The sequence below is a fragment of the Vulpes lagopus genome, chromosome 14 (assembly GCF_018345385.1).
Source record: "Vulpes lagopus strain Blue_001 chromosome 14, ASM1834538v1, whole genome shotgun sequence".
In the NCBI taxonomy this organism is placed as follows: domain Eukaryota; kingdom Metazoa; phylum Chordata; class Mammalia; order Carnivora; family Canidae; genus Vulpes; species Vulpes lagopus.
The window spans coordinates 5,954,374-5,976,802 of record NC_054837.1 but is presented as its reverse complement, the minus strand read 5'-3'; the positions used below and the strand labels follow the sequence as shown (position 1 = coordinate 5,976,802).

General features: G+C 53.6%; 1 protein-coding gene across 8 annotated transcripts in view; it reads left to right on the top strand.

The window, feature by feature from the left end:
- The window catches only part of SGMS1 (sphingomyelin synthase 1), a 245,197-nt gene that overhangs the window by 207,737 nt on the left and 15,031 nt on the right, over positions 1-22,429 (top strand). For all 8 annotated transcript variants that reach the window (XM_041728684.1, XM_041728685.1, XM_041728687.1 and 5 more), the window contains 2 exons: positions 2,551-3,320; positions 18,052-18,169. In XM_041728684.1, coding sequence (XP_041584618.1) covers positions 2,698-3,320; positions 18,052-18,169 — 741 coding nt within the window. In that variant the 5' untranslated portion in view covers positions 2,551-2,697. The remainder of the gene's footprint in view (positions 1-2,550; positions 3,321-18,051; positions 18,170-22,429) is intronic.

Below are 22,429 nucleotides of genomic sequence, written 5' to 3'. Positions count from 1 at the left end.
GCAGGAGCAGCCCATGGGAAGGGGTGTGGGGTTAAAGCCCTCTGCCAGGAAGGGGGGTGGCCGGGTTGGGTGTCCGTTGCAGGCTTCTCGACCCCACGGCTGGCGTGCTCTGCGGCCCCGGGCACTCACATCAGTTATAGTACATGGTCGCCGACCCCGGTGGTGTCAGGATTCAGGGAGGGGACAGGACTGGGAAGGACCCAAGGACTGAGGGCAAATTGGGAATTTGTTGGAGAGCGCTGGATGGAGAAGGCCAACCTGGGGAGAAGCACTGGGATGGTTTAAGGAGCGAATCATTTCATTGGCCTGGTTATCAGAGGAGGCCACTGACTGACCTCCCTGTCTCTTTGGAGTCCCTCCAGCTGTCAGAGGCTGCCCGATGGGCTCGTTCTGTAGGTCTGTGTTCCTTCCTCCACGTGGGAGTCTGGCCCCATCTCATCTCCGACCATTAGCTGTTTTTCTGTTGTAAAAGTGATTAAGTCTTCAGAGGGGAGTATCTGACAGTTTGCTCATCAGAGAGGAGTGAAATGACACGTTGGCATCGGTCTGGTCTCTGTGGTTTTGAGGGGTAGCCCCTCCTGGCAGACTTCCACATCGGGCAGGGGGAAGGGAGGAGCCCACGGGAGGATCCCTTTCGTGCCCTTGGGCCCGGACATTCCACCAGGAGTTTTCTCTGGAGTTCTCCTAACCACTGCAAGATGGGCAGGTTCCCTTGCCGGTCCTGTCACTCTGCTGAGGACTATTTGGGGCGAGGCCTGGGCTGTGACACCAGGAGATCACCTTTCTTGCAGGACTATTGGGCGGGACTTCCACTCAGCTTGTGTCTTCTTGTCCCTGGGCGGTACTAGTGACGACCCAGGCTCCTCTGTAGGGCTTTTCAGTTGGCCAGCGGTCCACTTGGGTTTCATATTCTCTCTGAAGACCATCTACCTTATTATCCTCCTCAACTCCAAATTATTTTGAAGCAGTTTTCAATGTCAGTAGCATTTCCGGTAGGATTTTTCTTTTGAAGCGTCTCATGTTGACAGATGTCAGGGACATTTCCTGAGATGTGAGCACATGTAGAGGGAGCACCTCTGAGCCCTTGCGTTGTGGATGCTCAAGACAATAGCTCATCCGCAGTTGCTCAGGGTCTCCTGGGCGGGTGCAGACGGACACGTAACACAAGGCAGTGGAACAGAAGAGAACACCCAACCTTTGGGCAAGGCTTGGAATATCTTGAGCTTCGTGGTCATTTCATTGATTGTTATTTGGATGGGGAAATGGGGAGTGGACATCCATCCACCCTCATTCTGGTGTCTGATTCGGGGTTCTGTGGAGCTGAGTTTGGGCTTTGAAATTGAAGACCTGGGTCTTGTTTGTGTCGTTAGCTCCCAGTTGAGCTCCATCGGGAGTTGACAGGAGTCACTGGGGAGGAGAAGTGGTGGCCAGGAGGACAGACTCCTGTGAAGTCCATTTGAGAAATCCTGCTAACCAGTTTTGTCACTGGAGGATTTTCTGGGGCTTCTAACATGCTAATGCGTGCTGCTGTCTCTAGGAGAGGTTATAGTTTACGGTTCCTAGACAATTTGGATTTTTCTTTTTTTAAGCACTGAGCATTTTATCAGATTATTTTTCTACAAGGCACACTTGGAAACATGGCCATCACTGGTTTCTAGCCACTAAGCCTACAAATCTGTGCAGGTTGTTTTTATAGTTAGCACAGCATTCATCTTTCAAGGAAAAAAAAAAGCCCACTCTTAGGGTGTCTTCATCGTGAGATAAAATAGACAGTAACTATTGGATAGGGTAGAAAATTTGAGAAAGAACAAAGGATATGGATCAGCAGACTCCTTTTGGTGCTAGATTTATATACGGTTTTTAAAATACTGACAGCAGCCCCACAAGGGGGATACTGACTGTTGCTGCCTTTCCAGATGAGAAGGCGGAGGCTCACCCAGCGGGTTACCCACAGGAGATGCTGAGTCAGATTAGGGTCTTCTGCTGACGGCCTACTCGACTCAGCACAATGATTGGTATAGATCCAGGTCTTTGTTCCTGACTCTACGTGTTGTTTTAAATTATAAGGGATTGTTAGAAAAGTAATACGTGCTTAGTAGAGGAAAAACAGGTGGGAGAGAAGTAGAGAAAAAGGGAGTCGGTATTTTTGCACGTGAGACTGTAAATCGTCAGACCAGATGGTCTCAAACTCAGCCTTTCTGTGACTATCCCGTGTATCTGAATGCCGTGTGGTCCGTCCACCTGAAAGCCTTTCTCCACCGGGACCAGGGCAGGCGGGGCACAGTTGCCACGGTCTCAGGCTGTCTCGGGCCGCAGGTAAGCATGGAGGGAATTGCGGCCCCACAGCACCCTGGCGCCCTTCGCCGGTAAGCGCCTTGGTCCGGCTGTGCGGCAGGCCCCTTTGCGATGACCCACTGACCCGTTCCTGGTGTGTTGCCTCCTGCCCGCTCAGGTCACGAGCCGGCCGGGGGGTGGGGGACAGGCCGGGGCGCCGTGCCCTGCAGGGACTGCCACGGAGCCCCCTCCTGACTGTGTGTCTTGCCTCTGCAGAAGGAAGACGGCGGGGGCGCCATGAGGTGAGTGCCCGGAGCCGCCCCGCGCCCCTGCCACGCACGTCCCCCCACCCCCACCCCCGGCATGAGGCCGGCCAGCATGGGTGCGCCGCCGCGGGACCGCTGACCCCCGCCCGCTGGGACCATGAAGGAGGTGGAGTACTGGTCCCCCAAGAAGGTGGCAGACTGGCTGCTGGAGCACGCCATGCCCGAGTACTGTGAGCCCCTGGAGCACTTCACGGGCCGGGACCTGATTGGCCTGACCCGGGAGGACTTCGCACGGCCGCCCCTGTGCCGCGTGTCGGCCGACAGCGGGCAGCGGCTCCTGGACCTGATTGAGACGCTGAAGGTGGAGCAGCACATGGAGGCGCACAAGAACGGCCATGCCAACGGGCACCTGGGCGCAGGGGCGGCCAGCCCCGGCCCCACGGGCAGCTTCGGTCTGCAGGCCAAGCCCAATGGGGTGCCCAACGGCTACAGGAAGGAGATGATCAAGATCCCCATGCCGGAGCCCGAGCGCTCCCAGTACCCCATGGAATGGGGCAAGACGTGCCTGGCCTTCCTGTACGCACTGTCCTGCTTTGTCCTCACCACGGTGATGATCTCGGTGGTCCACGAGCGAGTGCCTCCCAAGGAGGTGCAGCCCCCGCTGCCGGACACTTTCTTTGACCATTTTAACCGGGTGCAGTGGGCCTTTTCTATCTGTGAAATTAATGGCATGATCCTCGTAGGACTCTGGTTAATTCAGTGGCTGCTCTTAAAATACAAGTAAGTAAAGCGGGAGTGCTGGGACTGGGACTGGGGGCGGTGGGCAGGAGGTCTTCCTGGCGGACGTGGACACCTGAGACACACTGTTTGGAGGTGAGCGTGATCAAGCAGCAGGGATCGAAGCCCACTAGCTCCTTTTTAAATTTTCATTGTTATTTTTTTAAACCGCTTGTCCTGGGAAGCCCACCAAAGCCCCGGCAGCTGTAAGGAAATACTGGTGTTCATTGGCTATTTTGCACAAGGTTCATAGAGTGATGAATGGGCTTATTGAGACGGTGTTGTTCTGTTTTCACGAGGAAGGAAACTGCCAGAGAGCACAGGCTGTGGAGTCTCAGATAAACTCCCCAAACTCGGGGTCTTTGGCCCACCAGATAAACTGCTGAGGGTGGGCCTGTGCGCCGTCCCACAGGCGGTCAGACAGCGGGCCCCTCAGCAGTCAGTATGTGAAGACGTTCCACGCACACACAGCGTAGAGCAGCAATCCCAGAGTGCTGTGGGTGCTCGTGACGTGGGTGAGCCTGCTGGGCTGTCCACCCTCTGGAACGTGTGGTGCTTGAAGTACCATGTGGCCGTTCCACATGGGTTTCTCGGGATTCTATGTGGATGCCTCCTGTTAGGGTAATAGGGAGCCAAGGTGGCTTTCCCGCCCCGGCTCTGCACCCAGTACAGACCCCTTGGGCGGGCCCTCCTCGTCGGGGTCTGCATTTCCTGATTGTGGGCATGGTTAGGGCTTCCACGTGTGGGAGCTGGCAGTGGTCTCAGGGAAGCGCACTGTGTCCAGTGGACCGTGGTTCACGACCCACAGTACAGTTGAATGTCAAGGAAATCATCTTGAATCAGGAAAACAAAACACAGACGGAGAGTCTGCTAAACTGTATCCGCAGATCGACGGGTCTTCTTCCTGCTGTGTTTTCACCTTGCAGTGAGGTGTCCCCCGTGGGACGGAGTGCAGCACCCGGGTGCCGGCACGCGCCGTCCCACCTTTTATGAAGGAGCCGTTTAGGTGGGCGTGTTCACCGTGGGGTTGGTCTGTCCCACAGCAGGCTGAGTCTGAAGCAGAAACCGCGGCCTGGGCTGCGTGTGATCTGACGGGAGACTTCGTGGTGGTTTGCTTGCTGAGTTTTAACAGACTTACTGGGTAGACTCTTGAAATGGGAGATGCTCAGAATTTACTAATTACTTTCAGCTGCCAGATTTCATATCTGCCTTTGACTTTCAAGCCATTTCCCCCCCCAAAATCCCATTAGAAAAAAATGCCAGCACAGTTTGCTTTACAAAGGCCGGGTCAATTCAAGTGACGTTTCCTGAGTTTTTCCTGGTTTCTGTTGTTTTGTGTGTTACGAATTTGTTTTCTGATTTTTCATAAAAATTCGCACTTAAGCAGTTTACTGCCCCAGAGGAAGACCTCGTGTATCAATCACACGATGTACACGTTCAGATGTTTCACAGAACTGTAACTTTTATTCATTTTATTTTTTTTTTAGAACTGTGACATTTAAATAATTTAAATTTTAAATTGTTCTAAGAAGTGTCCTCACCACAGGGCTTACTTCTTTAGGTATATTACTATTTATGTTTCTCTTAGCTGGGCCTTCTCAAACCGTTTCTCTTCAGGCTTTGTGATGTCAGGTTTTACTGGTACTGTGGTCATTTGTGTTTTGGAATTAAGCTCCTGCAGTGAGCGGCGAATCTGCTGATCACACCTGGGGCAGACCTAAGCCGGTGCTGGGGTGCAGGGCCGCCCGGGTCCCCGCCTCCGCCCCCACCATGCTCCACTGTGCTGGGTGCTGAGGCCGAACCTCCTAGTCTCCGGAGCTCATTTTTCTCAACACGTAAAATAAGGACCTCCTAGTCTGGAGGATTTCTCTACTGTATACAATGCCGCAGAGCATTCTGTGCAGGATATGCCCCCCTGAGGAATCTTGGAAGTCTTCTCTGAGGACCCCTGTTGGCAGGGTGGGGGCGTGGGCCCCTGGCCTTCTCCTGGGTGCGTCCCTGGCCTCCCGCCCCGGCCTCTGGAGGCCCCTCTTCAGCTCCACTGACGTGTAATGAACTCACTCCCCTTCCCTGGGCCTCGTAGGGACTAAAATGTTGTGTAGAGTCAGAGAGACACCCCCCCCCCCCCAGGTGTTTGCTCTCGAGATATGGCAGTTCTGTTGGGGAAGTGGATCCTTCTAGCTACGAAACATTCTGGGTTCGAGCTATTCTGGGTGAACAGTGCTGACGGCTGGCTCTGCCCGTGCCCATCCCTCCCGATCCTGGGCCCCGGTCCCCAGCCTCCACCTGGAGCTTTACTGCTCAGGAGCCCTGTTCACACAGCTCCTCAGAGTGAAGCCTGCTGGCCCCTAATTCCCAAGGGCCATTCTACTCGTACCTTAAGAGTCTCAGAGCTCTTAAAGGAATCAGCCCATCCGTTCTTGCTTCTGTGTCTTCCACTTTTTTTTAAAGATTTTATCTATTTATTGGACAGAGACAGATGGAGAGGGAGAGAAAGCACACAAGTAGGCAGAGCAGAGGGCAGAGGGCAAGGGAGAAGCAGATGCCCCATGGAGCAGGGAGCCCCATGTGGGACTCGATCCCGGGCCCCCGGGGTCACGACCTGAGCCCAAGACAGATGCTTCACTGATGGAGCCCCCCAGAATCAAACTGTAGAGGATGATTTATTAATTGAGAAATGAGATCACCAAAGTGTGGGCAACATGCCCCAACAGCAGGCCCTTCATCCAGATGGAGTAGGTGGTAGGAAAGCTTGAAGCTGAATTTGAGATGCATTGTATCCACTGAGATACGTTGTATTCTCCTGCCGTGCGTGTGCTCGGTTGTCCTTGACTGTTAAATGTTAAGTTTTGGTCATTTACTTAGAAATTTATTTTTTGCCTCCTTTCCTTCTTAACGCATCCCCTCATGTTAGTACATATGTATGTTTATACGTATACGTACATTCACTGTGGGGTTTCCACGACACTGCAGAGCGGAAAGAACAAGAACGCCTGTCCTCGAGAACTTTCTGATTGTTAAAATTGTAAATAATGTCTCCCCATTACAGTTGGACTTTCAAGCCACTGCCTAGGAAAAATCCCCGGGAGTCTCTGCATTTGGGTCAGACTTCACCGCGAAACAGGTATCCCTTGTTTTCAGAAATTGTGATAGAGAATACATTGACCTCATGGGTTCGGCAGGGGCCCTCTGTGCACGGTGAATCTAGCCGACACGGCAGCACCGGTGCGTGACTCGGGAGCCTGAGCTCAGGCAGGACGTGGCGAGCCCCTGACAGAGAAGGCCGCCGAGGAGCAGGACTGTGGGCTCCCCCGGGAGCTGCCGGAGAAGGTGCTGCGACACTCCGCAGTCACAGGTGTCACGAGCCCAACTTGTCCTGTACCAAGTTACTGTGTTGGTCTTCCAGCTTCTCCCCTCTGGGTGGGCAGTGGCGTTTCCTGGAAACCGGCACCGGCTCCTTTCCTTTCGCACAGGCAGCCACTGTGTCCTGTCTGTCCTGACTCGTTCTTTAGCTCTTTCCACTCACACTTTGTGCTGAGTGTGGGTGCCCTGATGGAGGCCCTGTCCCTCTGTGCGCCGTTTAGGCTCCTTCGTGATCTGGCCCCTGGATTGCCCCACCTCGTCTCTAACTCCCCCGCTCGCGTCACGGAGCTTTCTACTTGTTCTGGATGGTCTCCCTCACTGCTAGCTTCTAAGTCCCTCGGGGGAGAGGATCCATCCCGCTTGTCATTCATCCATATGCCCCACCGCCTGGCACAGACACGGCCACGTACAAGGTGCTCGTGTAAAAGTCATCTGTTCCTTGAACTTGTCTCTACTGAACCACCTTCCAGGTGCCTGGCACTGTGACTGACCCCCAGGGGTGCTGCAGGGAGCAGAGACCCCCGATGTTCTCATGGAGCTTCTGTTCTGGACAGGCAAAGCAGGCAGTGGACGGATGGATGGATGGATGGATGGATGGATGGATGGATGCGTGGAGGCATGGATGCGTGGATGCATGCATAATGCCCCATGGTGGTCAGGGGAATGGAGAGAATTAAAGCAGTGAGAAGGGTCAGCCGGTGTGGGGGATCGTGGGGACAACGTGGGTGATGACAAAAGTCTTCTGGGAGGGGACATTGGGCAGACACCTGAGTCCAAGGAGAGGCCTCCACACAGGTGTGTGGGGTGAGCGCAGTCTAGACGGGAGACATGGCAAGCACAGGGGCTCCGAGGCCCCCCGAGGAACAGCCACGGGCATGTGTGGCCCCAGAGCTGAAAGGAAGCGGTGACATGGGAGGTCAGCAAGGTGTGGCTGGCAGATGCAGGCGAGGGCAGTGGATAAGGACCTGGGATAGTGTTCCAAGCTGGTGGTAGGTCGTCAGAGGACAGTGATAGGAATAGGTTTGTGTTACAAAAGAACCGCTCTGGCTGCCAGACAGAGCACAGGAGAGCAGGAGTGGTGGCCGTGGCGGTGGCCCAGATGGACAGCAGAGTAAATCTTGTGGTGGCTGGTGGGGAGGTAAGGGCTCTTTGTAGAAGCCCTGGCTTCTACTGCATTTGGGGTTTCCTTGTGTTTTGTAGCCACAGGGCTGGCTCCCATTGCAGGATTTCTCATACAAGGTTTTAGGGTCTTTTCTGTGAATCCCTGGATTTTATTTAGAATTTAATGAGGAGAAGGAATTCACTAAGTTGGGAGCTCTCACAACCTTGCTTGGATATGTTTTATTTTGGAGCAAAGTCCAGTCATGCGTATATCCCAGTAGGTGTTTTCTCTCGCGGCTTCTTGGGGATCACACATTTGCCTAAGAGGAGTGTGGATCGGTTGGGGTTAGGGGTGGGGACTGTGTAAGGTGAATTACCTAGCACAGAATATATTGGCCCTTTGGTGGAGAAAAGATGGGGAGAATGAATGGAGCCCCTGGATAGCTGGGATGCAGAGTGGAGTTGAAAGTGCTGAGGGGTTGAAGCCCTTGGGGCATGGGCTAGAACATTCCGGAATAAATGGTGGCAAGGAGTTAGAGACCGCAGCTACTGGGTAGGTTCTGTGAAAGTCAATGACATGCCAGTAGGGAAGCAGGAGAAGGGAACCGGGGCTAGCAGAGTCCACGTAAGACCTGCCAGGACGTCCCCGTGGAGAGGAGCCTGGGCCCGTGCGCGTGTCCCAGGGAGCAGGTGCGGCTTCCCCGTGTGGCTCTCCCGGGACAATGGTCTGAGGGCACCGCCTGGGTCTAGATGGTTGGGGCTGCGGTGATTCACGTTCCAAGACCACTTTGGAAATGACTGCTGTGTTGTATCGTTGCTAGACGCTCTGGCTTCGAGCGCCTTGTGCCCAGAGCAGACGGCGGCTGCAGCGCTCACCTGTCTTCTGGAAGCTGGCTCCGATTTCCCAGAACGGTCCTTGTGCTGCGGGCAGCGGCGCTGTCGGCTGCTCGTGTGATGTGTGTTGGCCTGTGTCTGCTCGGCGGGCCACGCCGCGCACTAGCCGCTCTCTCCCTTTGCCCGCTTTAATTCCATCACTGCCGTTTCTGCGCCCAGCTGCGTGGGGCGGAGTCCTCGGCTCTGCGTCTTCTGATGCCCGAGGCGGTTTAGGGCACAGTTCCTGTCCGCGTCCTGCCGTGATTTCAGGTCTCCACGCTTGCCATCAGGTCCTCCAGAGCTCTGGACACTCCCACCCCTGGGATGCTGCTCTCCCCGCGACCCTGCGCAATCCAGTCATTTGCCCAGTTCAGGAAGAGCCTCTCTTATAAACCGACCCCGTGCTGTGGACCGCGAGATGTGTCTGTCGTGGGATATCAGGGCACCTTGAGTTTTAGAGTTTATCATGCACGACGCGGCTGCCAGCCCAGCAAAGCCGCGGGGAGGTTACCTTTGGCGGGTGTCTGTTTTTGAAAGTGTGTTGTCCACACTGCACGCTCCTGAGGACACAGACTCCCCATGTTGTGCAGCCTCTGGGGCACCTGGCTCCCTGGTTAAGGGGCTGGTCCGCTGTCGTGTCGCTCGCAGCAGAACCCCGCTCCCTTCCTCCTCTGCACACGTGCTGCATCCACCTGTGCCCACCTGTGCCCATGCCGTCCTTCTCCATCCATGTTGTCAGCGGTCACCGTCACCCCTGTTGGAGTGGCCAATGCCAGACCAGCTGAGTAATGAGAACCGGGTTTTTAACCTGGTCAGTTCCTAAAATAAGTGGTGGCTCCCCTGTCCCAGTGCAGGTGATGTAGACGTGGAGACGCCGTCCGTATGTCTCAGGCCCTACAGGCCCCATCCGGGGATGGGAGGCTCCTCGGTATCACACAAGGCATACCCGGCCCCTGCCCTCTGGGGACGTGCCGCCTTGGCCCTGTGGTGGTGAGAGTTGGCGTTCGTATGACAGACACTGTGAGAACGGATCCGCTCCGTGATCCTGATGAGGACTGGTGTCCTCCCTGCACGTAGGAGACACGCTGGTCCGCCATGGCTTGTAGACTGGCCTTGGCTCTGCCCTGGCTGTGTGCAGTCCCATGACCCCCGGGGGACGGCGTGGGCCCTCTCGCCACTGCTCGGGGAAGTCCCTTCGGCTGCCAACTCCAGCCTTGCTTTTCCACTGAAGGCTGCTGACCAAGGCACCCGACCTTATTTCCTTCCGTTTCTAGCAAGATCTGTCCCCCTCTGATTCTGACCTGCCAGCTATCTGGGCAGAGATACTGCTTCCTTTCCTTTGCTGGGGCCCTTCCCTGTCCCGTTACCTTCCCCTGTGACCCCGACCTCCCGAGGCTCCTGGGGGCCCCGCTCTGCCTCCTCTTACGGGGGCATCACCTGGAGAGGGAGGACCCGCCTGTCACGCTAGGAGCTGGCGATGGACTCGGCCCCAGCTCGACCTCAATCCTCATTCCCACGGTAGCCGACAGGTGGGCTCCTCTCATGTCCAGGTTAGATCTCAAGACCTTAACGCTCGTCTAGGTCCTAGGAATTGTGGGACAGCTGGGTTCACCCTGAAGAGCTGCCTCAGTTCAGCAATCCCAGCAATCCAAGTTACCGTAAACATGGTAAGAGGCTATTTAACCAAGACTTCAGATGAAGGGACAGAGTTACATAGGGACAGTGCCATACGTTTGCGTGTTTATTGAGCACGCCAGAGAAAACGAGGCACTGCAGCTTGCCCCTAGGCTGCCTGCAGGAGGAACAAAAACCACTGAGCCCTCGGGGACCCCCACATGTGCGCTTTTTTTTTTTAAGATTTTTATTTATTTATTCATGACAAATAGAGAGAGAGAGGCAGAGACACAGGCAGAGGGAGAAGCAGGCTCCATGCAGGAACTCAACGTGGGACTTGATCCCAGGTCTCCAGGATCATGCCCTGGGCTGAAGGCAGCGCTAAAGCACTGAGCCCCCAGGAGCCCCCCACGTGTGTGTTTTTAAATGGTGTTGTTTGCCTTGTATTTTATAGCATGCCAGGGTGGTCTCTTTCCCCCTTCCTTAAAGGGGAGCCCCACCAGCGAAGCCCCTCGTCTGCCCCCCACCGGCCTGTCAGCTTCAGTCAGCCTCATGAGGTCGTGAGGTCACGGCCACGCTCCGTGGGGCGGCGCCTCCCCGTAGCGTCCGCTTGGCCGCCCCCACCGCGCCTCCCGAGTCAGCTGCTGAGCTGCTGGCCAGTTGCCTCCCGGCAGGCCCGAGCAGCACAGGAAGCGGTGTCTGCACGCCATGTTGCGGGTGGGGGTAGCGTGGAGGCCCCGTGGCCCCCTACTGCGGGGCACCCCTGTACACACCCCCCACCCCCTATCCCCCGTGCTCAGCTGGACCTCCTGCTTTCACTGCCAACCCCGCTCCAGCCCCACTTGCCACCTTTGTCACCGCCCAAGGTCGCCCTCCAGCCCTCCCAGCCAGGCTGTGGTGGGCCCGTCCCACGGCTCCCTGCCACCTGGCAGCCTGGCGGCCGGCGAGTATCCCTGGGAGCCAGCGTGGCAGCGGGTGGCCTTGTCTCCCAGCACCCACAGGCTAGAGGCCACGGTGCTGCTGGGCCCAGTCAGCAGACCCGCACCGGCCTCGCTCTGGACTCTGCTCCCACAGACGTCAGGGCCAAGCCCCTCAGATTGTAATCTCCCCTCCCCCGGGGACCCCCACTTGGTTTTACCACTTAGTGCTTATGTGACATGCTCTGTGTTTCACGTATTTATCTTGCTTCTTGCCTGCCTCATCCCCTAGAATGCAGGCGCCACATCCCTGGGGCCTGCTGCGGTGTGCCCCGTGCACAGGGTAGGTAGGGCCTGGCACGCCTTCCCTTATTTAATGAATAAACAAGCAGTCACAGCAGCTGACGTTTACCGAGTGTCGCACTATGTGATTTCCGTGCCTGAAACTCAGTAAGTGCTGGCCACGCTGATCTCTGCGGAAGCGAGCCTGGGCTACGTTAAGGTTAATCCCCAACCGTGACCCAGCAGGCCCTGAGGGGCTTCAGGGTGGTGAGTCCTGACGAGGGAAGGACCCGGAGTCCCCGGGCACACCTGCATCACAGACGTACACGCAGCTACCTGCGTACATGGACTGGGGGATACCGTGGCTGTACCACTATCAAGTAGAAGCAGGGGTTTATGTGTGTGTGTATGTGTGTGTGTGTGTGTGTGTGTGTGGTCGTAGCACACGCGTGTTTACGTGCACACGTACACACTCACACACGTGTATTGTTTTTGTTAACAGCCCAAAATAGCAACAAGACATGTGACTCCACCTGTTTTGAACATTTGTAGTAGCAGTTTTTGGAAGCCACTGGATTTAGTTCTCATAACTGCTTCATGTAGATCATGTCGATGTTATATCTTAGAGTAAAAGTTTTTCTTTATGTTACCGTCTCTATTTAATACAGGAAATGATTTTTTTTAAGTGGGTCAAGTGGGGCCAGTTTTATAATGTGATCTTTTCTTTGCAGATTACACTAAACCACTGTGGGTCATTTCCTGCGCTTAAGGGATGATTATATTATATTGCAGATCTTTTACATGGAGCTTAGGGCAAAAAAATCTAAGCCATTACCTTTTTTTCCCTTTTACGATGACAGTTGCATTAATGAAAAGAGCAGCAGATTCAAAGTCCAGACACCAAGGGCCTGTGGTGATTCTCATTGACTGACTCTGGCCCCAGGCTAGTCCTTCAACTCTTTACACCCTCATTTTTCCGTCTGTAAAATGGGGCAGTAACAGATGCTAAGCAGGTATGTGATTAAAATAATTAGTACCGAAGATGTAAAATCTCTTTGAGTTGGCTTTTTAAAAGGCAGCAGGGCAGTCGGCGTGTACAGACACACGTCTGGGCTGGGTCCGGGCGCCTGTCTCGTGTTCCTGATGCACAGACTGTGCCAACACCCCGTGTAGGCACCTGGGAACTATCACACGTGTTCTTGATTTCCCAGGGGAGCACGTATGTTTACTCTTTGTTCTATGGCACTTATTCCTTCCCTTTTATTTCACAAATCTTTCCTTGGTATTTCCTTTCTTGAAGGACTGGACTAAGCACTGGGTGTCCATGGTCCTCCCCCCAGAGCCCTTGAGACCCGTGTGAGGGCGGTGAGGAGATGGGGAAGGAGGGGGAGGGCAGGACTTGGTCCCCAGGCTCCCGGGGTTTGCAGCCCCTCTGGGATGAATGCAGCAATCTTAGCAAGCCTTGTAAATTTTGCTCTGCGTGCGGAAAGGCTGCAGAGTGAGCGTGAGCGCAGATCAACTCTGGCCAGTAGATGAAAGAGCTTAGAGGAGAAACGTCCATGGAAAGCAGCAGGAAGGGCCTGTCAGAGTACAGAGCGACGCTCTGAAGCCCAGACCGCGTGGTACGGTCAGCATCACAGGTGCCATCGTGAGGCCGAGTGAGGCACGGCTGTGTGTAAGAGCTTCCTCTGGTAGAAGGGGTGAGACCCTCTGGTGCCAGTGGCACTGTTAAAAATACCATAAAGTACAAAGTTGTGAAGTGATTTGGAGGGTGAAGCGGTCCTGTCTGCCTGGGGAACGTCGGGAGGCTTTCCTGCGGAAGTGGTCATCAGGGTGGATGGTAGGATTGTAGCAGACAGGACAAGGGGAGGGGCCACGGAGAGATTTAGGGCCACAGCAGGACACTAGGGTTCTCTCTTGCCCAGCTCAGGGGGCTTTATGTCTGCCAGAGAAGACGGGCAAGGTAGATGTGGGGCCAGGTTGAGGGCAGTTTGAACTCAGCGAGTAATGGTGAGTGGTTGTCATAATCCGGGGAATCCAAGGGCTGGGAGCAGAAAGGGAGAAGAGCAGATTTAAAAACTCTCTGGAGTGGGCTTCAGTGGAATGTGGGAATGGGGCAGGAGTGGATGAGATCGAGCACACCGGGGAACCTCTTTGGAGTCCGACCCCCGAGACCTGAGTGACAGGCAGCGTCCTGGGAATCCACATCCTACCCGAGGCGGGAGGGACTGCGCAGCGTGGACTCCAGGAGCACCGACTGCTGGACTGAGCTGCATCTGGAGGACATGTGGGCAGCGTGCTGGGAGAGGAGGCTGGAGCGCAGTGGGCCAGCGCGTCGGGGCCTCCTGGGCTTCCTCAAGGATTTGGATGTCATTTAAAATGTATTTGGCAGCTATTGATGAGCAGCCCAGGGGGCTCAGCGGTTTAGCACCGCCTTCAGCCCAGGGCCTGATCCTGGAGACCCAGGATCGAGTCCCACGTTGGGCTCCCTGCAAGGAGCCTGCTTCTCCCTCTGCCTCTCTCTGTCTCTCTCTCTCTCTGTGTGTGTCTCTCATAAATAAATAAATAATCTTTAAAAAGAAAATAAAAAATAAAATGTATTTGGCAGCTATTGAAAGGTTTCAAAGGACACCTTCTCTTTATCTGTTTCCACAGACTGATTCTGGTGGGTCCGTGTGCAAAGGGTCTTGGGAAGCACGAGTGGAATTAGGGACAAGAGATCGGAGAAGGTCAGTGTAGAAGTCCAGGGGAGATAGAAGCAGACACGGGGCTGCCGTTCCAGACAAACTGAGAACATCGGAGCTGCAAGCAGGCAGCACTGGGCACGGTCTGTAAACAGTGATGGAAAGTTGGCACGTTTTGTGTCGGAGACCCAGAAGGATTCATTTCAGCACTCTCAGAATTAACACAGTCACTAAGGCATTATCAGATTCTTACTGGGGGGAATTCTGGCCCATATAAAATATGACATAAAACACTGTGAAAAAATCTGAGTTAAGTAGATTTTTTTTTTAATTTATGTACATGAGACATAGAGAGCATACGTGTGTGATGGGGCGACAGAGGGAGAGAGAATCTGAAGCAGACTCCGAGCTGAGCGTGGAGCCTGATGGGCTGGATCTCACGAGCTGAGCTGTGACCAAGAGCTAGATGCTTACCTGATAGAGCCACCCAGGTGCCCCTAAATTAAATGGATTTTTAAACGTAACTTAAATGTGTTGGGATGTCAGCTTGTCTCAGGTAAAATTTGGGTTTCTTACCCAGTTTGACGCCACTTCCTGAGTCTGTGTCGTGGGCTGTATTTTTACCTGAGCTCGCACTCCGAGCCTCACTTTCCCCGTCTGTGACGTGAGGACCGCAAGGCATTGCAGTTGCTTTAAGAACTAAACAGCGCTTGGCATGGAGGAAAAACGCGGCAGTAGCGTTCCTTAGACTCACGACAGAGGCGAGGCATCCTTTTGCTGGTGAGGAGACTCATTTCCAAGGAAGTCCTTCGAAATGGCCCCGGTTGCCAGGTGAGGCTGGTGACGGTAGACCTGGCACCTGCGTGCAGAACTCTCCGAGCTGGTGCAGGACCTGACTCTGCCCCGGCTCCCGTGACCCCGCTAGACCTGGGGTCTCTCTGGCCCTTTTGCCGTCTTGCCGCTGGTTTAGGATTGCTCCGTTGCTCAGAGTCACGGCCTGTTGTTGCCGGAAGCCAGGAGTTTCCATCAAGAGCCTGCAGACCAGAGCTGAGCCCTCAGAGAGTTGCTGTATGTTTTCTGGCTGTGCTTTAGTGGAAGGAGGCAAGCTGTGGGAAACGAGAGAACTTTCCAGTATTTTAATTTTCCATTGTAGTACGTTCACATCTTTCACCATTTTTTTCTTCAGAATTTTGAACTATTGTGCCAAATGCCAAAAACAACACAGCCCTGCTCCTCCAGGCCTAATTTTGGTAGTGTTTAGTCAGCCTCTCAGCACCCTCTCCTTTTTAAATAGGGATTTTGAAAAGTTTAATAAAACACACTCTTGTAGCAAGCCTCTAAATACAAGATATTTAATCTATAAAATAGACTTTTAGTTGTGTTTCTTTATAATCCCGTTTAATGAATAAGGATTTTTCCCCTCCTCTCAGGAAAAGTAGTGAAAGCCTGTTCCCCAGATAGTTGAGAGATGAGTAGATGGCTGGGCTGTGAGGGTCGGATGAGGTCGTAGGCAGCCCCGAGTGAGGGGCTGCAGGCTTCTGTGCAGCGGGACGGGGGAGATTGCCCCGTGTGAGAAGAGCAGCACTGTGGCTTGGACAGTCACGGCCTTCGGTTCTTGGCAGTCGCTTGATCTTTTTTTTTCTTCTTTTTTTTTGCAGTCGCTTGATTTCCCCTAATATCTCATTAATACCTCTTCCGGGGCTTTTTTGTCACCTTGTTAGGTTTTTAACCACCTTAAACCTTTTCTTTTCAAACACGTCCTGAACGTGTATTGTCCCAGTTTTAGTGTCTGTGTTCCCCGGGTGAGCACACCCATCTTGAACTTTTCAACCTCTAAGTAAGTAAAAATTGTAGTGTGTGAAATTCTTTGGTGAAGGAAATAAATGCCTCAAGCACATAGAATTCTTTGAAACACTTTAATAACCTGCTGGTTTAAGTTTGTGGGAGGAGACCCCAGTTAATATTATCGATTGAAGATCGTCTAAGATGAGTTTTTAGAAGATTAAGTAAATGCTGCAGATAAGATTCTTACAAACAAGCCCGTTCAACTAACCACCTGGTTAATACTGATGAAATCACATGATAAAGTCATTTGACTTTTTCTTTAAGTCAGACAGTAATTGTGGCTGAATCTCCAGTGTTTGTAACTTTGCAAGTCTCCGTCATCTCAGCCATAAACTTTACCCAAGAGGAGCGATAGCGGTCACTTTGTTATTTTTTTCCTTAAAGAGATGAACAGATCTAGATAAACAGAACAGCTATTCTGCCTTAGATCTTTCCTGGGTAGTTCAAGTGAAATTGCAAATAATTTGTCCTTTTGGGCAGGATGGCTAGAGAGGGCATTTCCTTCTGAAAAAAGATGACCCTTCTGTCTTGTGATGGAAAATGCACTGGTATTTCAAGGATTCTTGGTCAGACACTTACAGGGTTGGGGTTATTCTCCAGCATTGTCCCCGTTTTGGTGTTGAACTACATGGTGCTTTTTATCATACGTGAAGGCACATCCCTCTACGAGACAGCTTTATGCTGAGTGAATTCTTGTCCGTGGAGGTGGGGTGCACAGCTGCAGTGAGACAAGGTTCTACTGCCTCTGCGGAGAGTTCCTGAAATCTGGGTAAGGGGGCAACACCCGGCGTCCATCCATACATCTAAGTAGCCTACGTGCACTGGCACACTTAGGTATGACGTGCAGGGTCACATGGGTCATTGTTGAAAACTGTTCACATAACTGGGACGTTACTTTGTTCCTCTTGTTAAAACAAACAAACAAAAATGCAGGTGATGCCAGTTGTCTTCCAAAGACGCGCTGTGTAGGACTGTCCCTCCTGCAGCAAGACCAGGGCCCCGCTGTACGCAGTGATTAAATGTTTGGGATCTGAGGGGAAAGCCTGCCCACTGTTTCTGAGATTCTTCAGTATGTTGAGCACCAGTTGCCCAGACCAAGGAACGGGTGAGGGAGGAGGAGCCCACAGGACCGGGGTGCTGCCTGAGGAGGAACGGGGTAAGAGCAGGAGTAGAGCGGAGGGAACACTGGTGTCCGCAGACGCACGCAGGGGAGCACGGCTCAACCTCACTCAAGTCCGCCGGGGTGGAACTTGGTGCCCGGTGAAGGTATCGACGTCAATGTACTTGTTCACGCGTGGACGTCAGATACTTTCATGAGAATGACGCGTCACCTTGAAACGGAGACGATTTCTCATCCTTGTGTATTTTGTTACCCACGTAACCAAGACATCCAGCGGCCCCTGTCGTGCCTATGAGGCTGGCTGGGGCTGCTGTCCAGTGTTTGTGACGTTGTCGTCCCCGGTTTCTGGAGTCAGAAGCGGGCAGTTGCGTGTCGGCAACCAGTCATGGACGTGTGGTTGGCACGCAGGGAGGTGGCGTCTGGTGCTGCTGTGCGGGCAGGCTCTTCTCTTGACATTGTACTTGGCCAGATGGAGTCCGCTAAGAGTGCCCATGCAGGCCGGGTCACTGCATGGCCTTGATCACGCAATGCCAGAAAAATTTGGAATTCCCATTTCATGCCATTTTAATTTTCTGAGCATCTCCCCTCTTCATGACAGAAAACACACTGCACTCTGACCGTTTGAGCTCAAGTACTGAGTGGGCTGGGAGGAACGGACGTTGCGCCTCAGGTGGACGTCCCCTGGGCATAAGGCCTCAGGAAGCCTCGTGAGCTGCGACAGGGCGATTTAGACTCTTCTGGGCAGTTCACATGAAAGGAATCAAAACCACAGCATTCTCTTTAGCCTCCCCTTAATCTATGTCTGCTTTGGTTATAACATTTTTATTCCAGGTTCTCGAGTAATTTTGGGGTTGGTGTGTTTTGTCGGGTCACTGAAAACTTGGATGAACCTGCAGAATCTCATGACTGAGTGCCCTGTTTTTCCCTTTTTCCAGGTCTATTATTAGCAGAAGATTCTTCTGCATAGTTGGCACGCTGTACCTGTATCGCTGTATCACAATGTATGTGACCACACTCCCAGTGCCCGGCATGCATTTCAACTGCTCTCCGAAGGTAAACCTTTGCTCGCTGTGATTGCCCCTTCTGTCTGTCTGTCTGTCGTCCTGCCCAGGGCTCCTCTGAGCCAGGCCAGAGGTGACTGTTTCCTGGGACTGTGGTCAAAGCCCCGCACCCTTACAGGCAGTGTCACTAAGCAGTAAGGCGAGGCCCCCGCCGGCACTCCCCAGCTGGGAGAGTATGTGGTCCAGTTAGTGTGCCGTGGGCAGCTGGGCTCCGTGTGTGGGTGTAGCTCCTTGGTTTCCTGCCAGACTTCTAAAATATCGTTCACTCCCTTGACACAGATCCAAGAGCTTCTATATGCTTTTTCCCCTCTCTTGGATGGAAAGTTTGGCCTCCGGTGGTATTTTTCCCTTCTTTCCACGAATTCCTGTGGTAGTAATGTGTAACAGCAGAGCGAGAAACACTGTGCCTGTGCCCTTGCCCCCTCCGCCCACCCAAATGGGGTCACCCTTTCCTGGAGGTACACCCTGCCCTGTTGATCTTCTCTGGTGACCTTTCTTTAAAATAAACTCTGTTCTTCTCTCACTGGCTCAGTTTTTCCATCAGGTTCACAAAATACCCCTTACCCCTGACCTTTGCCTTGCAATGCTTCCAACGGGGCCGATCCCTGGAACTTTTGAGATAATTAGCAGGTTTAGTTTTGAAGACATTTGCCTGCAACAAAGCTCCAGTGCAGTGAGAAGTAGAAGAGGCCGGCCGCCTTGCTTGGGTTGGAGGGTATAGGAGTGCCACTGTGCGTTTAGAATCCTGTCTTTGCGTCGCACCTGCGTTGGTAAAACACCCACGTCCTTTCAGTTCCGTCTCCTTTCCCTGGAGCTCTTTCCAGAAGAGACTGTGTCTCTGCCAGAACTGGGAAAGAAAGAGTCACCAGACATCTTTATCACTTGACGTTTTGGGTCCTTCCAGGTTACGTGCTTCCTGTGTCCCCTCCTTTTTAGACTGAGGCATGTGCTCTGGAAGGTAGCTGGCTCCCTGCTTCATTCTGTCTTTGCTTTCAGACTCCGTAACTCTGGAGAAGCCGTCATACAGAATGAGTGGTCTCATCTCCGTCAGCAGGGCCCCCTCCCCACACTCTCCATCTTGTTCCCTCTTCCTCTGAAGCAGCCAGCCTCACATGTTCTCCAGCCTCTGTGAAAGCTCCCGAGCGCTTACCTGTGGGCCCTGGATTGTAGGAGATAGATGCCTCCTTATCAGTGAGGGTCCAGTGGACTCCTGGTGGGAGGCTGGCCTGATAAGCCGGGTGTGCTCAGTAGGAGGCTGACCTTCTAGATTTGTGCCTACGTCTAGTTGAGCTTCTGGAAGGAGTGTGTGCATCGGGAAATTTCTCTGCCGAGGAGCATAGCATGCCTGGCCAAGCCCGCGGTCATAGGTCCGATGTGCCCTCTGGTCCTTCCCCGTGCTCCGGCTCCACCCCAGGACCTCTCTCCCTGTTACTGGGTCCCTTGGCCAGCAAGCCCAAGCTGGGTTAGCCTTGGCGCTCAGAGAGCCAGCCTGAGTCATCGGCAAGTCCAGCCAAGGTCCTGTGGCTATAAATAGTTGTGGTTTTTCTTGGTAAAGACAGAGGTCACAGCAGGAACTGTGCAAAAAAGTCCCCGGCCCAAACGTGCTACTCACTTACGGTGTTGCCAGAAATCCTGACTGCGGCCATCTTTCCATGATGGTCATTTAGAAATTGGGATTTTTTTTTTAAGTTAAAGAACACAGAAGGGGACAAAACGTAAGCACAGCTTAGCAAAAATAATTAAGAATTCATTAACTACTTCTTTGGTAGCATAGGCTCTTGGAAGAAGGAATTCAGACAACAATTTTTATTTTGAAACTTTTGTTGTATCTCCCAGGGAAGAGAAGCTTGTATATGGAATCTCCATACACCCAACACCCAGATTCAGTAATTATCCTCCTTTTTGAAGTATTTTAAAACAAACGTCAGGCAGTGTCGTCTGGTGGCTGTGTGCTTGAGTATGCGTCTGAAGATTTGGGGGCATTTTATTGAAAACTGTACTGCTGTTGGTACAGTGAACATGATCAATAGTTTTTGGTATTAGTGCTTTTTCATGGAATATCTTGATTTTCTTTAAAATGCGTTTTTAAAAAACTGGTTTGTGTAATCAGGAGCCAACGCGTTTACATTTAGTTGCTGTATCTCTCCCGAGCCTCTGATTGTAGGGCAGCCCTTTCTTTCCCCCCTTGTCACCCCGTTCGTGACTCTTACAGAGGAGATGCGTGGTTCTGTGGAGGAGCCCACCTTCTGGATTTTCCCGTTTGATTCTTGGTCGTGCCTTTTTCTCTGCTCCATTTCTTCTGTAAATAGAAAACAGGCTCTGGACACCCAGTTCGGTTTGGTTTCAGCTCTGTGGGTGAGAACACTCCGCAGGTGAGACGGCATGATTTCTGAAGCTGGACAGAAGAGTCGGGACCCGTGGAGGCCGGTGCTGCCCCCGGCCTGGCGGGTCAGGCCCCCGGGATCCAGCAGCCATTCGGCTCGATCGCTGTCCTGGGAGCCGAGTTGGAGGGAGGACGGCCCGGAGGCCCACGTGGCCACGTCACAGCCCAGCCCGGGTTCCTGGGTCAGGCCCGAAGTCATGTGGGCCAGCAGTTCCATCAGGGTCTCCCCAGAGCAAGCCCCCTGAACCATCATGAGGTGAGGCGACCTCTCGGGCCCTAAGAATACGGACCGAGTCTTGGGAAGGACCGGGGTCGCAGCGCATGGCCTTGCACCCTGCAGCCCTTCCCTGTGGACCCGGGGTTACTTCCCAGGGCCACGGAGCCTTGACTGGCAGCACGGTGCCAAGGACATGCTCTGGGTCTGTCCTGAGGGGCTCTAGACGGGTGGCGGCGACACGTCGGGGCTCCGTGGGTGGGCAGTGCCACGCAGGGGTGAGGAGAGAGGCGGATGTCGTCACCAGGCTTCACCCCTGCACCCCTCATGCCTGGTGACGTTCACTTCACAAACCTGTGGGAAGGGGCGGGCCAGAGCACACGCTCTCTGCCTCCTGTAGCCCGTGAACTTGGCTCTGCCATCCTGTGAACACGCCCTGGAGCTGCTGAATTCCTCCCTGAGCGCCCGTCCTCCCAGCGCGTGGCTTCCACAACATCACGCGGGCTGTTCCCACCGTTCACTGGCTTGGTGGCATCCGGCCCTTCCCGGACAGGGTGCAGGGGCTTGGAGGAGGGGCCTTGGGGAGACGGGGAAAGTGTGGGGAGACGGGGAAGGGGCCCTGGCTGCCCGGGCTGCTCAGCTCCTAAGACTAGGAGTTTGTGGCCTGGTGCGAACACCCGCCCTGCGCCCTGAGACAGAGCCCGAAGCCTGCGGACTCGGCGAGTTGGGCCCTTTGCAGCTCTCATCTTAGGAGTCATCTGAGGACATCCTGGCTCCGCTTGGAGTGCGGTGCTTGTGCTTTGTGGTCTCCACAGCGACCATGGGCTTGCACACCTCGACAAAAAAAAAAGAAGAGAGAGAGAAATGCACTAAATCATTAGTTTTTTCTCTCTTAAAAAGATTACTTTTTTCTGTTTCAGAGGAACTACGCATCTATTATAGGTACACTGAGAAATACAGAAAGAGGAAAACGTTTAGTCACTCGTGGCCTTGTTTACTGCCGACGTTTCTGTGTATTTATTAGTACTTTTTGCAGATTGTCTTACGTGTTTCTGATCGTGCTTTCTGTGCAGTTAATTGTGCTTCCTTAACAGTTTACACTTGTGGCCTGGGCTGAAATCAAGAGTCAGACGCTCCGCTGCTGGAGCCACTCAGGCACCTGCCCCCTAAGTGATTTTAGTTAAGGGGCATCACCAGGGCCTAGTTCTCCTGCAGCGTGAGGCAGGGAGAGCGCAGATGAGCCTCCTTTTCATATGCAAGCAGGTCGATGATGTCAACTAAGCAAGCATTTCTACAGAGCCTGCCCTGTGCGGGAGAGCTTGAGGATCCACTAATCCATACCACAGGTGTCTGCCTGCCAGGCACCCAGATGCCGCGACCCCTGGCTCTGATGGCTGAGGCCCCGTGACCCCGTGTGGTGCCCACAGAAAGTGGCAAACACTGCTGAGTGTCGGCTGCGTGGAGGACATGCCATCTGAGCCGAGTCTCAAAGAGACAAGTAGGAGTTTGCCAGGTGGAGTGGGGGAGCAGAAGGGTGGGGAAAGCACGGGGTGTGGAGGGGGCATCCTGGGAGGGAGGGGGGACCCTGGTGTGGGACCCTGTGGCGAGTGGCCAGAGAGACTGTGTGGACACACCAGGCGGGTCCTTGAGCCTTT